Consider the following 15,365-nt stretch of genomic DNA (forward strand, 5'->3'; position numbering starts at 1 on the left):
GATACCCTTACTTGCTATAACAGTAAAGGAATTACCACAAAAGGAATCCTTAAAGGATTCCTGTATTGATATATTCCTACATATGCATAAGACAGCCTCCTGAAGTCACAGCACTTCCCCTCTCTCATTTTTCTATTTTTTTTTTAAGTTCATGTTTATAATGTACTATCTTTCAATTTGATTTGACTTGATACAGGGCCTAATCTCCATGCTGCATCTTCTGTGGTGTTGCCAAGAAGCAGTCCTTGGAATAGTGTTTTAAGTCCTTCTGAATGTCAGGGAGGCAAGAGCTTGCACAACCAAACCACTAAGTCACTAGCTAGTGCTGAGGTCACACTGATGAAAGTGCTTATCTAGGCTAACTGCTCCATAACAAACTTTCCCACTTTTCACATGCAACTCCTCTGCATAAAGGACATACTTTGACTCTTAGCTTGCACCATCAAACACGTATTCCAAGAAGTGTCTCAGTATGTGAAAGCATCCTGACAAGGCCTTCAGAAACATTTTCAGTGAACTTATTTCAGCCAGCAAAAGTAAGCAATTAAACTTTTATTCATAATCATTCACATATGACTAAAAACATTCACCACAAAATGCATACTTTCAGTTATCTTGTACTTAGCAGTGAAAATAGTAATCTCTTCATAGTAAAGCACCAAGGAGTACATCACAGAACAGTCAGAAACAGATTCCACATTATCAGTTTTTCCCCCATCACAATGCACATGACAAAGCTGAAGATCTTATAAAAAGCCTAAAAGTTCCAGAACAGATTCCAGAGTCACCTGAGTGCTTGGCAGGAACAGTATTATTTAGTAGCAGTTACATTTTTCTGACTTTTTTTTGCAAGAGAGCTACTTTTCACAAAACCGAGACAGACACAATTATGCCAAACATTGGGGTTCATATTTCACTGGGATTTTTTTAAATAGGAGTCAAACAGAACAGTTTGCTAGTAGAGTACCTACAACAACTGGAAGAGCAGATGTCAAGAGGAAAGAAAAAAAGTCAGCTCATTATAGCCTGATAGGTGCCTGTAAGCAGTTGGGACCTACTAAGACCCACTACTCCACTCAGCTTTTTCCATTATGTTTAATTAGCATTTCATTCAAACATACTACATTTAAGACAACAACATGGTTTTTTAAGTTAAGTTGTGTACATGGACAAAAATACCTGTACAAAGTTTTGGTAGTTATTTAAAGCTGTAAAACTTATATGTAAAGGGGGGTCCTATGGACCCCATTACAGACTAAAGAGAAATAACCATGATCAGTGTTACATACAGAACAATATTCTAATACAGAAAATAATACAGTTATCAAGTAATTCATTAGGGAGTACAATTGTTATATAAAAAGAGAAATGCTGCCTTTTTATCACTTCAGAATAGCAAATAAGAAGGCAACATTAGGAAAAGTGCACAGCAGACAAGAATGGTTCAGTTTTCTGAAAAAGTGGATTTTTTTTTTCTTCAGACATCAGGCTTTTATCTGGAAAAATATTGGATTAGGATTGCTTATGTCCTCTCCCAGCTCAGTCTCTTCTTGCATTAGCTCTTAGTAAGGCGCTTACTCTGACATGTAGGAACGATACATCAGGGCCACGATGATTGCTGCTATTGCCGGGATCACCCAGTTGGACCATGAACTAGAAGGATGTTTTTGAAACAGCAGTTTAGGAAGTGACAACCAGCAAGACAAAACAAACAAACAAACATGTCTAACAAAAAATATCATTGCTTACAGAAGTCCTTCCTCCCCACACCACCAAGTACTTCAAAGGTAGGGCAGCAAAATACCTGGCTGGCCACTAACACTCTAGCCAAGTAAAAAAAAAAATCTTGTACTGTTAAGGCCTCATACTGGAGCTTACAAGAAGTTTGCTTACTAGAGTAAAACTCTAGTAAGTAAGCAACATTTAAATCATGGCATGCTGCCCAGAGTATCATTCATTCAAAAGCCATTCAAGCAGCATATCATGTGACACTTCCAGAGGCATGGAACAGTCCTCTGACATTTCAGCAAAAGCAATTGTCAGCAGGATACAACTTCATAAAGTTTGATTCAGTGGTGTTTCAAAGTGCTCTTCCCCAACCCCAGTTCTGACAGACTTTCCTTCTTACAGGCATAATCCTCTTATTTCCCCTAGATGTAAGATTTGCTACAAGTATTGCAAGTAAGGCACCCATGTCAGTAAAAAAAGTCAGGCATGTCACCAAATCATAAAATCATAGAATCATAGAATAGTTAGGGTTGGAAAGGACCTTAAGATCATCAAGTTCCAACCCCCCTGCCATGGGCAGGGACACCTCGCTCTAAACCGTATCACCCAAGGCCTCGTCCAACGTGGCCTTGAACACTGCCAGGGATGGAGCATTCACAACCTCCTTGGGCAACCTATTCCAGTGCCTCACCATCCTAACAGGAAAGAATTTCCTCCTTATATCCAATCTAAATGTCTTCTATTCACCTGGCAGTCCCCGGAAATGAAAGCTTGTGAGACATAAACCATTTGGTAGATGCTGACACCTATTAAAATGAGAAAAAAAAATCTAGCTAGTAAGCCAACATGCTTGTAAAGTGGTACACAGATGCCAACTTGGACTTCATGTAAAACAAAAATGTTCATGCACCACTCTCTGACATCTAAGCTTCCAGCAGACAGCAGCTATTCGGCTTTCTAAGCTTCAGAAACATAATCACGAGGAACTTCAAGTTTGACATCAGGTGTCATACTATACCTGGAACTGGACTGAACAGTGGTAATAAGAGGTTCCTGGAAAGTAAAGCATAAAAAGATATATCAGGGAGACATCCCACTCCATCATCACTACCCCCTCAGTTTTTCAAGACTTGTTTTCAGGGTTTAAGCCTAGCCTGCAACTAAGTACCATGCTGAAAACAGGACACTCATCAAGTGCGATTAATTTAAAACCAGCTCCATGCATTGCATTTGGAAAGCATTTTCTCAGAACTCCCGTAACAGACTGTTGTCTTAGAAACCAGCTAGCAGCAGTTTCTGTATCAACACTGCATCAAGTGTTATTAAAAGAACAAAAAAAAAAAAAAATAAAATTCGCCACAAAGAATTTTGTTCTAAGTTTTCATGAAGCCAGCTTCAGCCTAAGGTTATGAAAAGCCTAACTTACGAAAAGTTCTAACTGCCTAAAAGATCCCTTACTTGTCTAAAATCTAATTGAAAACATTCTGAACTAATACACAAACATTTCCTTTATCAAACTTACATGAAAAAAGCTACTAATTTACATGCATGAGGCTTATTAAACTCAGTGTTTTAGTGCAGTGCTTCAGATAGCTTAAGCATCAGTCAAATTATAGCTGTTCCTGATACTGATTTGGACTCCTTGTTCAGTTTCCACAGGAAAAGTGCTACAAGATCAAATCCCAGTTAGGTACATGTGCACAATTTCTATGAAAACTTACTACTTCGAATTTTAGTAACTGCACATGGCCCTAGTGCATTTGTAAGATCCAAGCATTCAAACTGTACTTCAATTTCCATCACTGACAAATTAGTTGCTCCAGTATAAATGGACTGCAAATATTCGGGAAGAGCAAGATTACCAACACCCTTTAATGGGTTCAAACAGACTACTTTTGGAAGCACCCAAATCATCACATGTTTAGATGTAACCATGTTTAAGAGTAGGACACAATGATTACATCTATACTGGTGTTGTGAATGTCTCCATGAAAAACTAACCCCAAAGCCAAACAGCATGGAACAGCTTGTATCCACACTATCAAGGCTAACACCTCATAAAACAACCTGTCACAGCCAGGGCCAGGGGATGGCTCCCCCTTCACCAAGATCGTAAGAAAAATACAGCACAACTCATCAAAACTTGTTTTTAAACACTACCACACTGGACATGTACACTGAGGGTACTTTAAATACAGTGCAAGGATGAGGACATTTTAAAGCACAAGGCCTTTTTACTGCTTCTAGAAAGCCAAGGCACAGAGCTGAACCTGTCACATTGCCCCCCAGAGAACAGTGCAAAGTGAAACTACCTTATCAACTACACCCACACATCCTGCTGAAAGAAAGTGCTCCAGCTTCCTTCTGGAATGATGGAAAACATACATGCAGTGTAGATAACTATGACCAGCATTAAACAAGTGAATAAGCCAAACAGGAGTGTGGTAAGAAGTCACTTGGATCTTAACTCCCTGATGGCCACCATGCTCTGGCCAAACTAACATTCTAATTACTTCAGTTTAGTAAGTTCCCGTGAGCTTAATCAAGGGATTGTACACTACAACTTGCATTGGGCAGTCAATTTCTCAGCTGTGTTTATCATTGGTATTCTTACATCTTAAGCATAAGCTGCCCTGAATTTCAAAAGGAATCCAAATAGCAGATGTTATTCTTGGTGGGGAAAAAAACCCCACTGAATTCCAGTTACCACTCCATTTCTTATTCTTATTTGTAGATTAGTTGCAGTCCTTAATAAAATTAATAATTGCTATAGCAAACATTTCAGTGTATTTTTTGTTTCCATCCCTTTAGCTTATTACTTTTAAAAAAAGCAGTCACTTTTAAGATCTTCCAGTAATACTTAACAATGGTAAGATCCTATTCCTACTGCACTTCACCTAAAAATAATATTCAATTATTTCCTAATTGGACTGCTGCTGTTCTGCCAGCCCCGAGCAAACACTCTATCCACACAGCAGCAGGAACTGTACAAATTAATCCCCGAAGCACTTGCTCCTTTAAAAGACATCTGTATTTTATTAGGTCTATAGTTGAGTGCCAACACAACTTTATTCTATTAAAGATAGGAAAAAAAATAGAAAACAAGTGCAATATTGCACTGACAGAACACAGTAAAATCTACTGAAACAGTCAGGAAGGAAACAGTATTTTCACCTTGAAAAGGATATAAATTGCAAATTAACTGATTATAACGCAGCAGTCAAATGCCTTTACATTCTCTCTATTAGTGTTACCAATATGTTATTAAGCATCACATTCCCTCTAAAAAAAAAAAAAAACACCACTTAGTTTAATCCATTCTGTCTATAAACTCATTTTTTTCTTTAACTGAATACTAGAAAACCATTTGGTGATTCTAGATTCACCTTTTTACTAGAGTGTAATACCTTCACACTTAGTAACCTCTTGGTTCAAACCACACAAATAAGAAAAGAACAGCTAACAGGAAGAGTAATTTGAAGCCATATTAACAGGTTTAAGAAATTATGGATTTCAAACATTACATTTAAACCAAACTAATTTATTTTTGCCTCCAGGGGTATACCATTTACAGACACTATACCCAATGCCTAAAAGAAAAAATGTGGCATTTCAGGAAACACTTACTGGTCGTTTCTGAAGCTTCCCTCTATCGTCCTGCAGGAAAACAAGCAACAAACATTAAGACAAAACCCCAAAGTATTAAAAATAAAAAAGTCACTAAATCCAGTTTGCAATTTATTCTGTTAATGTGCACCTATTTTTACCTATGAAACAGGATTACAAAAGAGCAGATGTCAGTGTATGATTCTGAGCTATCACAAACAGGATCACTTGCTTAAAATAATACTTCCCAGTATGCAATAAAGAAGTGAAACTCACATCTCCAACAAATTTTGTTATTCCTTCTGCCCTTGCAAAAAATGCCTTTGCATTTTTTTTTCTCTAAACAGTACACATAACCTTAGTTTATGAGCTGATCTCAATTGTATTAGCTTGCTTCTGCCTAGTTTAACTTGTATTATCGGGCAAAGTCATGTAACTAGTTTTGTCCAACATCCTGTGCAATGGTCCTAAATTCAATGGATCTTTCATAAACTCATGAAGTTTTATTTAAAAGTCACATTCATTACAAAACACCCAACAGTATATAATCTTAACAGTGCAGTAATTATGCATTAAACTATCTTTTGGTTTCACATTAAATAAAAATAGGCACCTGTTAAACGAGGAAGAAATTAACTGGTAGCCAGGTTAAGAACAACTTTACCGGCATCAACTGCTACCTGAACTAAGTAACAAGCCAGTAAGGCTGCAAATGTGCAGAGTAGAGTTATTTCATATTAAGGGAAGATGCATTACTAACATTTATCAAGAGATGACCTAAGAGACACATGATCAGGAATATTACTGTGAAACATACTGTTCAAGACAGTGATATTTACTTGAACACAAGACAGAACATAAACAAAACAGAAGAGGGAAAGAGAAGAGGCAGGAATGGGCAATAAAGTAGAACAGATGGGCACATTAGCAGCCTAAACCTGTAACAAGTGGTTTTCAATTATTAAGATGCAGTAGAGATTAAGTAAGGCCTATCTGAAGGAAGCCAAGGTAGCAGCTCTGTATCTAAATGTAAATCCTTAACAACTTGACACAGTTTAAAGGTGCTTGTTAGAAATACAGGAAATGGTAAGGACAGTACAGAAAAGAGGAAGTGACAAATGATCCAGTTGGAACTAATCATAAACAACTCTTACAACTACAAGTAGGGAACACTGAGAGGTCAAAATTAGGGAGCCAGAAAGAGAGCGCATCAAACTAAAAGTACAATACAATAGTCGTTTTCTAAACATACAATCCTAGCTCTTCATAGGTACTTTTAGATCCAGATGGAGGCCTGGCATATATGTTTACCATGACAAAATCAGCTCTTAGTAATCACTACATCTTGACATAAGAAAAGGTCTAGACATTCTGACTTATCACCTTCAGGGGTTAGAGAGTCTCATTATATAGCTTACAGAATACATCAGAAATGGCATCATTCCATATTTAGTTTATTCAAGAATTATGCTGTAAAATATTTCAAAGCAGCAAAATTTTAGATGTGACCATCCTTATGCTACACTAATCAAATACCTTCATACTGGGGGAACCTATCTCCAGTCCAGGTCCATCCACAACCAGTGGTTTTTTATTCTTAAGTAAATTACTAGAGAAGTAACTAGACACAAAACTACTACAGTAAAGAGCAAGTAACAGTACTCTCAGATACTCACCGGGTGAAGCTCCCCAACAATAAAGGTTTCTGACATTGCCCTTGCATCTGAGGAATGGCCAACATCTTCAAAGTTCTCGGTAGCATCTCCCCCAGCTTGCTCCCTGAGGACCTCTTCACCACCTGGGTGCTGCAATTTTTAATGCATTTGAACTTGTTACTGAAAACCATTCCACATTTAAAAAATTAAATTTCTTAATTTCTAAAAATTAGTAAAATATCCTTGCAAAATCAGCTGCTAGACTTCTTAGTGTAAACAAAGCTCTCCAGTAACTCAGAGAGGCTTATGTACTCTCTGAAGCCAAATCCAAGAAAGTTTCTACTCCACCAGCACAAAATAGTAAAAGGCATTACCCACAGCAACTAAAGCATTTAGAACATCATTGGATTCAGTCTTTTCACAGCTCAACTACTGTATTCTCGCTTCTGCAGGAAATGTGTATTTTTTATACAAAAAATGCCACACATACAGCCAAAGGATAAAAGGCAAAAAAGGTATAAATTGCAGCAAGAACATTCCAGGTTGACATTAAAAAAGTTACTCATAAGAGCAATCAAGCACTGAAACAAGTTAGCAAGGGAAAACACAACCTCCATCCTTTGGGGTTGCCTACACAAGGCACTAAGGATCCTGACCTTCAAGTTAATCCTAGTTTGAGCTAGGCTTTGGACTAGATAACCTTACAGGGTTCTTTCCAAAGGAAACTGTGTGATTACCTAGTAAGTCAGCTACTCCAGAACTGTTTAAGCACAACTGAAAGCTCATACAACAGACTAGAATAGCAATTTGGTTTTAACAGACTATGGTAGCTCAGAATTCCTCTGCTGATAAAACCCTCAAGATGTACAGAAACCATCTCCCAGTATTTCCTAATATCTCAAAACCATCATCATTCCCTTAACCTAAATCCCTGCTCTCTACTGACTTTTATTCTTCCCCAGCATGCACCTCAATACTGCTGGCAGTTCCACATTTCCAGCCAACAAATAACTCTGTACATACTGCAAAATCTATCGTATCTTCTAGTTCAGTGCATTTTTTCAGCATCAAGTTACTCATTCATCTAACAGATCCATAACATGCCATAAAAATTCACTACTCAACTTTTAAGAAGGAAACTGCTACATAAACACCAGGAATGATAAGGTAAGCAAGTTGAATACACTTTAGTACTACTGCCTTGGAATAAAGCAACCATGAAGTAAGTTCTAATACTTGACCAGTGACACTGCAAATAAGGCTTCAGAGCAACAATTCTGGTTCTGATGCTTCTGACTACAGTGTCTGAAATGATTAAAATAGGCAAAATTTCTACTATTTAGGGTCATCTTGCCTGAAGCATCACTGAACAGAGAGTCTATGCTACAGCAGTAGGTTAAAGAAATGGCATAAACATTCCTGATAGTCTAGACAATTCAGGTTAGAATTTACTTAACATTTGCCACATTAATCTCCTATCAATACTTCTCTTCCAACATAAACAAGATTTCTTTATAGAGATCAGGAAGGCACTATTACTACCAGTTTCCAGTAGTACCGCAACTCGAAAACTCAAATCTTTGCATTAAAGGCAGACATTTATTTTAATAGTTGAAGTTGCCTTAAACCCTACCACACACAAAAAACCCACCCAGCAAAACAAAAAACCCCACTCCTATGTAACACTCTAAAAAGCGGAGATACAACAGCAAGAATGGTAAGGGATCCCTACCATGACTAAGCAAAAGCAAGATTAAGCAACTGATAAAGAGACTAGGCACAACAGCTGAGCCAAATAAAGGTTAGAAGAGTGCATGCAGAGTAAAGATTATGCAAGCAGATGTGTAAATATGGCATGCTCACTAAAATCCCTGCCCTTGAATCCATTCTGATAAGTATTCAGGTAAAGGACTAGACAAAAGTTGAGGGATCACTCAAGTTCTGTGCCTTGAAGCATGCAACACATTTAAGAAACTGAACTTCAGTTTAACAGGCTGTCACAGATAATGCTACAATTAGGACTTTAAAGAATACCTGCAGTAATGTGAGGTTTGGGGCTTAGGGTTTTTTTGTTGTTTTTGTTTTGTTTTGTTTTGAATATCATGCTAAAGGATTCCACTCTCCAAAACACACACACAAAAATATATGTAGTATCTTCAGCAGAAAAAGGCAAAATTCCTTAAAAAACATACTTAAGACATCAACAAGCAGAAGGCACCAAAGTTAAACTACCCATAAGGCACTAGTTGCATAAGTAGCGCATAGGCTCACATACATGAACTGCAGTGAAACCAAACCCTACTTGCAGAACTAGATAAAACACTAGTTACTCCAGCAACTTGTCAATACTACATGGTTTACACTAGTTACCCCCAACAATTCACCAGCAAACTAAGTTGATATCTCCCAGTATAACACCATCTACACTGAAACTATTCCACAGAGTACTTCAACCTGCAGGTTGCTGACTAACAGAATGACTATATATTATTTTGTTCACAAATCCTTATGTTGTGCCACTACGAAGAAATCATGTAGCTATATGGGCAACTTCACTGAGGCACTTAGCTTTTCTCTGTAGAATTAGTTTTTGGTCTAACTAGTAACTGATCCCCTCTGTCTATGAAACCACAATATTAGTGTCACCACAGTGACTGTGACGAACCCTCTCAGCAGCCAGTACACAGCAGCAGAAGGGGACAAGCTGCCTGACCTCTGCCACAACAGCTGGACAACAGATAGTATTTTTCCACTCACATCACCAAGACTAAGTTAATCAGACATAGAATTCTTCAGCTATATTGCTGATGACACTAGTAACCTAGTAACCTACTAGACACACATAAAAGTACTCTGAAAAAGTACTTTAAAGCTATGATTCTATGCTTATACAGGGTATTTGTTCACACTTTTGCCTGGTGAACAAGGATTGCTACCAGAATTTCTACTTTAATGAGGAGCCTCTGGACAGCCCCTGGAACTGAAGAGCCTGTTAAACTAAACAGACAGTGACTTCTAAACTGAAATCCTGCTGATACAAATAACTGAAGTGTTTTGCAGGTAAAATAGTGGGTCAAAGGAAGCAAGAAAGCTTATGCTGATAAATTAAGCTAGTCCGGCTCATTCCTAGGATACTCCCAATAAAGCAACATAGATATTTAAGTGACACGCATAACGTATCTGTACAGAGCCAGCACTAGTACATAGCATAGACCAATTCTTAACAGCAACACATTAGAAAGTTAGATAAGGCACATGAGCAGTTAAACTTGCTGCCCTCATCTAGGTCAGAAGTCCATAATTACTTCACCCTGAACACCTGTCACCTCTTCCCCCTCGCACTACAGTCATGAAACTTTTTCAGTACCATAGTTCAAGACTCTATTAAAGTATAACTACCTTAACTCATAACTGCTCTAATGCACAATTCTTAGCCCCTCCCCCTTCCCATATGAGGGTCCACTTTAACTTTCAGTGAGATTAGCAATGGCCTTTATCAGTGGCAGCCCTGTAAATTCAAGTTTTGTTTTCTGCACTACAGCAAATGAGAAGCAGAGAGGGGCAGCAACAGAGCCAGGAACACCAGGATAACCTCAGCATTATTGTGCAAGACAGACAGAATAACCCTGTTTGTTTCCAGACTGCATGAAAGTGGCCTTAAGTGAGTTCCCCAAATTATTTCTATCTTGTAATTAAGTTATAGGATAGAAATTCTGTATTCATGTAAAATTTTAAAAGCCAGGATCTTTTTACAAGTGTATTTTTGAAAACCAACATTAAGGTTTTAGATAAACTACAGAAGAAATGCCCTATAACTGGGTGCCCATTTCCCCACTTCCAATTATAGCTTGCAGTGCCTAGTGTAAAAGAGTGCTAAGTGCTATTTTTCCACAGCATTTGCAAATTCACCCACAAGCTTAATCAGAACTTAGGGAAGTGACAACACTAGTTTTAATTCTTAAACTGCAAGGTTCTGCAATAAAAACTCACAAGATACATTGACAGACCTCAAAATGTGCTAGTATCAGCACCCTTCACTGCAAGCTTTTAGTACCTTCCATGTTTAAACTGACGTCATTACTCCTGCACAATACCATTGTACTGAATGAATGCAAGTTTTTGGCACATAGGGGACAGAACATTTTTCGTTCTGACAGTAAAATAATATTTGCTTTTCTGCAGTTTGAGCAGCATGACTAAACAGACTTTGTGGGAGCTGCCCATTCTGTTTATGAACAGTACTGTGAAAGCTCAAGTTCATACTTTCTGAAAATCCATTTTCATAGCCATTAATGTTTTTGCTGGATTTTGAGTCCACCAACAACTGAAATAACAAGTCTGCATTACATCAATTTAAGGCACATACCACAGTTTCTAGAACAAAGGATTTCTCTCAGATACATGTTTCTATTCTTGTTAGCTTCTTTGCCTTATTTACGGAATTCAACCAAGTTCCCACAAAAGCCATAGGGAAGACTCTCACCACGATGGGAAGCAGATCAAGAGTCTTATTTTTACAGACCCAGTTACTCTTATTTAGCTCATTAGATGTCAAAGTTTGACTAGTAGGATTACTTCATTAATCCATTGATTGACATTTAATAATTAAAGTATGTTGGTAATGCTCAGCAGTATTAATCATATATGCATTTATCAGCAATACAGATATAGCCATAGAGATCCTGCTGTGATTAAACATGAATTTTCCTTTAAATGACATAGAAGCTGAAACTATGGAAAAGTTTCACAACTTTTCTGTAATACAAGTCCAACACCCTTTGACTGAAAAAGCTGATATACAAGTTTCTGTTTTCAAGAATAGTACTTCATACCAAGAGCTTTCAGATACTGAACTGCAAAAGCCAAGGTCTCTTGATTTCCTCTTCTAGAGAGCATACTTTGATAACCAAAGAAAATTCAGAGATATATATTCAAGTTATAAACTTTGCCAAGATCTGCCATTTAAAAAAATACACACATAAAAAAAAGCAGTTGCTGGAATCTTCATCTTCAGTAATCCCTAAAATAAGGCATCAAAATACATAATCCTTTCCTTCTCCAGCACTTCATATGTATTTCAAAAGACTTTTTTTATAAGCCTTGTCCTCAGGAAACCAAGGCAACATGGTCACACTATGTGATGCCTCCACTCCTCTTCAGCCTTACCACTCCCAAAACACACATCACTGCCCCCAGTCCACTTACTAGCCAGCTTCAAAGAAATGCTCAGAGGCTGATGGCTCCCAAGAACCAACCAAGCTTTCCTAAACATCTATAAGCTTTCTAAACAGACAACAGCTCCATGACAGCATTGTAGTGGAGCAAAGCTGCAGCATACTTTCAGTTACTAGACATGAGAGCATTCAGAGTGTCTTCAACAGTGAAGCACTGTAAATTTTTTCAACTTCATAACCAGTAAGAAAACATTTCCATTGTTAATGCAGTGGCTGGAGAGACTGCTTGCTGAATTAAGAAACTGGACCAGGGAAGTAACCTTCTGTCCCCAGTTATTCACTCCTTAGTCAACTGATACTTTTACTTACTTAATACTTGGAAGAGGAGGCCTGAAGTGATGCTTTAGCAGAGCATCCTCTTTACTACTACTAGACTTGTCTTAGTAGCCTACATTTAATTCTTGAAATATTTTAAGCTTTTATACTCCTACAAGGAGCTGCAAGAAGCAAAACCAAGTTTAATCAATAATGCTGTTGAAACAGCTAATGTAATTCTTACTTCACTGAGAAATATTTACAGTAGTCTGGAACAAACCAGCAAGAGGCTAGCTCCAATTTCTCCTCATCTATCACAGGCAAATGCCTCAGGGCATCTTCATGGTGTTAAAAGAATTAGCACATCACTTGAAAAATTAACCAGGTATCAAAAGCATATATTTAAAAAAAAAAAAAGTAGTAAAAAAGTGGCCTATGTAGTATTTTATTCTAAGTGTTCCATACCAAAAGTCACCAACACAAGAAACGTGACAGTATCAAACAGCTTTCCTTAAGAATGTAACTTCATTTAAATACTTTGTTGAAAATTGTCTTCTAACCTCATTTATTGTCTCAGAATATGACTCAGGAATTTCAGCTCCAAACACAGCCATATTCTATTGAAAGCTCTTTAGAACAAGAAAAAAAAAAGGTCGACCCAAAGTGCATCAGACATCCCACAGTTGTCAAAAACACAACTACTCAACTGCTTACAGGCAAGCTGAATTCTTTTGATAGGCTGCTGAATTAGTAACATCATCCTGAAAGCTGCAATGAAGATTTTCTTGGTGAAATCTGGTAGTTAATGCCTCTTAATAACAACCAATTTCATCACATGTACTGAAGGAAGAGGCTGTCAGCTTTCTTGTGCAGCTACTTATATCCAAAAGCTTATAATGTTCTGCTGGATTTTGTCAAGTGTGAGGCTTTTTTTTTTTCCCCTTGTGTTGTGTTCAGCTTAAAGTTGTGTGTGTGTGTGAGATCATCCTCTCCCACAACTAATCTGGAAATGCTTACACAGTTATGTATCAACCAAAACTAATAGTTTTCAAAAACAGGTACTTCAATTTTCAGGTCATATGAAAAACTGTATTCTCCTCTAGGCAATCTATAATTAATTTGGTCTTTCCTGCATAATCAAACAAACATTTCCATAACTAAAGGATAAATCAGACCTGGGACAGAGCTAGATGAAAAATAATCAAGGAAGAGTTAACAGATAAATTTCACAATACTGCCTCGCTGAAAAGCCAAATTGTGCTGACACACAGCTGAAGAGTGACATACTATCTGTGCCAACACTGCCTTTTAAAAAAGGCTTGTCAACCTTTTATTTCTAAAATTCTCAATTTAGGCTTGGAATTTTAAGTTTATAACCACAAAAAAAACAAGATGAGGCTGCAGGGCTACTTAGGTTTGAATTCTGTCATGTCTCTACAAATCTAAACTGCACCCTCAAAGAAATCACTGTAAATCTACAGTAATGCTTAACCAGATGCTAGACCTTTGCAGAGGGGGTATAATGGGAGTGAGAGAAAACTTAGCTACCACTACTTGCTCAGTAGCTGCATTTCTGAATCTCCAGTGAAGAATGTTTCAGACGAAGAACTAAAATACCTCTTTGTTAACCATGACTATCAGTGTTTACATCAGTTGTTCACCATCAGCAAGTGATAAAAAAACATCAATCGTTAACCAGAAGAGGGGAACAAACCAACCAACCAAAGGCATTCCACCCGACCACCGTACTAGTCTGATCGCATACCCACGCCGAGTGCTCTGGGCCACCAGCAAGGGCTCAAAGCCTCCGGGTACTGTGGTTTATACCATGGCAGACAGTTTAAAGGCAGACGAAGGGAGCGAGCAGTTCCTAGCAACAGGTTACTAGCAGGGGAGGACAGCGTGCCCGGCACACTCGGGTTTTGCTTGCCCCAGCCTGGGGCGCCCGCAGCATAACCCGCCGTTAGGGCCTCCCTCGCGCGCCTCCAACGGCTGCCGGCGCCGCCGCCCTCCAGCCCAAGGCCAGCGACCGCCACACGATCGTCTCAGCAGCACCACCGCGGCAAGCCGGCGGCAGCACCCCACCGAGCCGCGACCGCCTTGCACTCGCCCCTCAGTGGAGGCCGCCAGAGGCCCCCAGCGGGCTGCAACCCCGGCCACAGACCGGGGAGATAGCCGGCGAGCCGGCATCGTCTCACCAGGGTCCCCTTCTCCCTCCCCGGGCACCCACCTCATCCAGAAACTTAGTGACATCGTAGATGCGGTGGTGCAGGATGATCCAGGTACTCTGGCTGTTGTTGTGCTTCTGCACCTCCTCCAGCCGGTAGTACCTGCCCCGCCACGGCTCGCTGCCGGCCTCGCTGGAGCCCACCATCCCTGCTGCACACAATACCGACTCCCCAACAGACTACAAGCCCATACCCCGACACACACTGACCTAAGCCCCACTTCAAGCCTATCACCGCCCGTCCCCTCGCTTTCCGGCTTCTCATTGGCGGAGACAACCGCCATTCAAAGAAGGCAGGCGGCTGGTGAGCGCGGTGGGCGGGACCTGGGAGGGGTGGGCCGGCGGCCTCGTGTCTGCTCTCCTCACTCACCACGCTCGCTGCTGCGAGCTTGCGCGGTTCTCTCCATGTGACCAGACGCCGGTCACGTGTCGCGTTCGCCGGCGTCTGTCAGGCTGTGGCGGGGGATCGAACTCCTGGCCCTTCTTTCTACACCCACCACTTGGCGGGACGGGCGGTTCTGTGTGGGGTGGTTTAACTTGAGCTGAGTTAACTGTATGTGTGTTTCCAACAGGGGAGCTGGCCTCAAGCAGCAAGTGGATTACTGGAGTATTGCAGCACGCGCTTTATAATACCTTTGTCATAAAATCCCCAGTTGGCCA

At 39.5% G+C, this 15,365-nt stretch overlaps 1 protein-coding gene across 2 annotated transcripts in view; it reads right to left on the reverse strand.

Annotated features, from left to right (window-relative positions):
• Positions 1-537: 537 nt before the first annotated feature.
• The window catches only part of LOC133218326 (cytochrome b5), a 52,041-nt gene continuing 37,213 nt past the window's right edge, over positions 538-15,365 (reverse strand). Inside the window, exons 2-6 of one of the 2 annotated variants that reach the window (XM_061364675.1) lie at positions 14,709-14,838; positions 7,011-7,139; positions 5,356-5,385; positions 2,747-2,781; positions 538-1,653 (exon numbers count right to left, since the gene is read on the reverse strand). In XM_061364675.1, coding sequence (XP_061220659.1) covers positions 1,575-1,653; positions 2,747-2,781; positions 5,356-5,385; positions 7,011-7,139; positions 14,709-14,838 — 403 coding nt within the window. In that variant the 3' untranslated portion in view covers positions 538-1,574. Of the gene's footprint in view, positions 1,654-2,746; positions 2,782-5,355; positions 5,386-7,010; positions 7,140-14,708; positions 14,905-15,365 lie in introns of those variants that run through there. The other variant, XM_061364674.1, reaches the window with a different exon arrangement.

This window comes from Neopsephotus bourkii, unplaced genomic scaffold, assembly GCF_033783945.1.
Source record: "Neopsephotus bourkii isolate Nb327-2 ecotype Australia unplaced genomic scaffold, CSIRO-AGI_Nbou_v1 NB_1248, whole genome shotgun sequence".
Classification (NCBI taxonomy): domain Eukaryota; kingdom Metazoa; phylum Chordata; class Aves; order Psittaciformes; family Psittacidae; genus Neopsephotus; species Neopsephotus bourkii.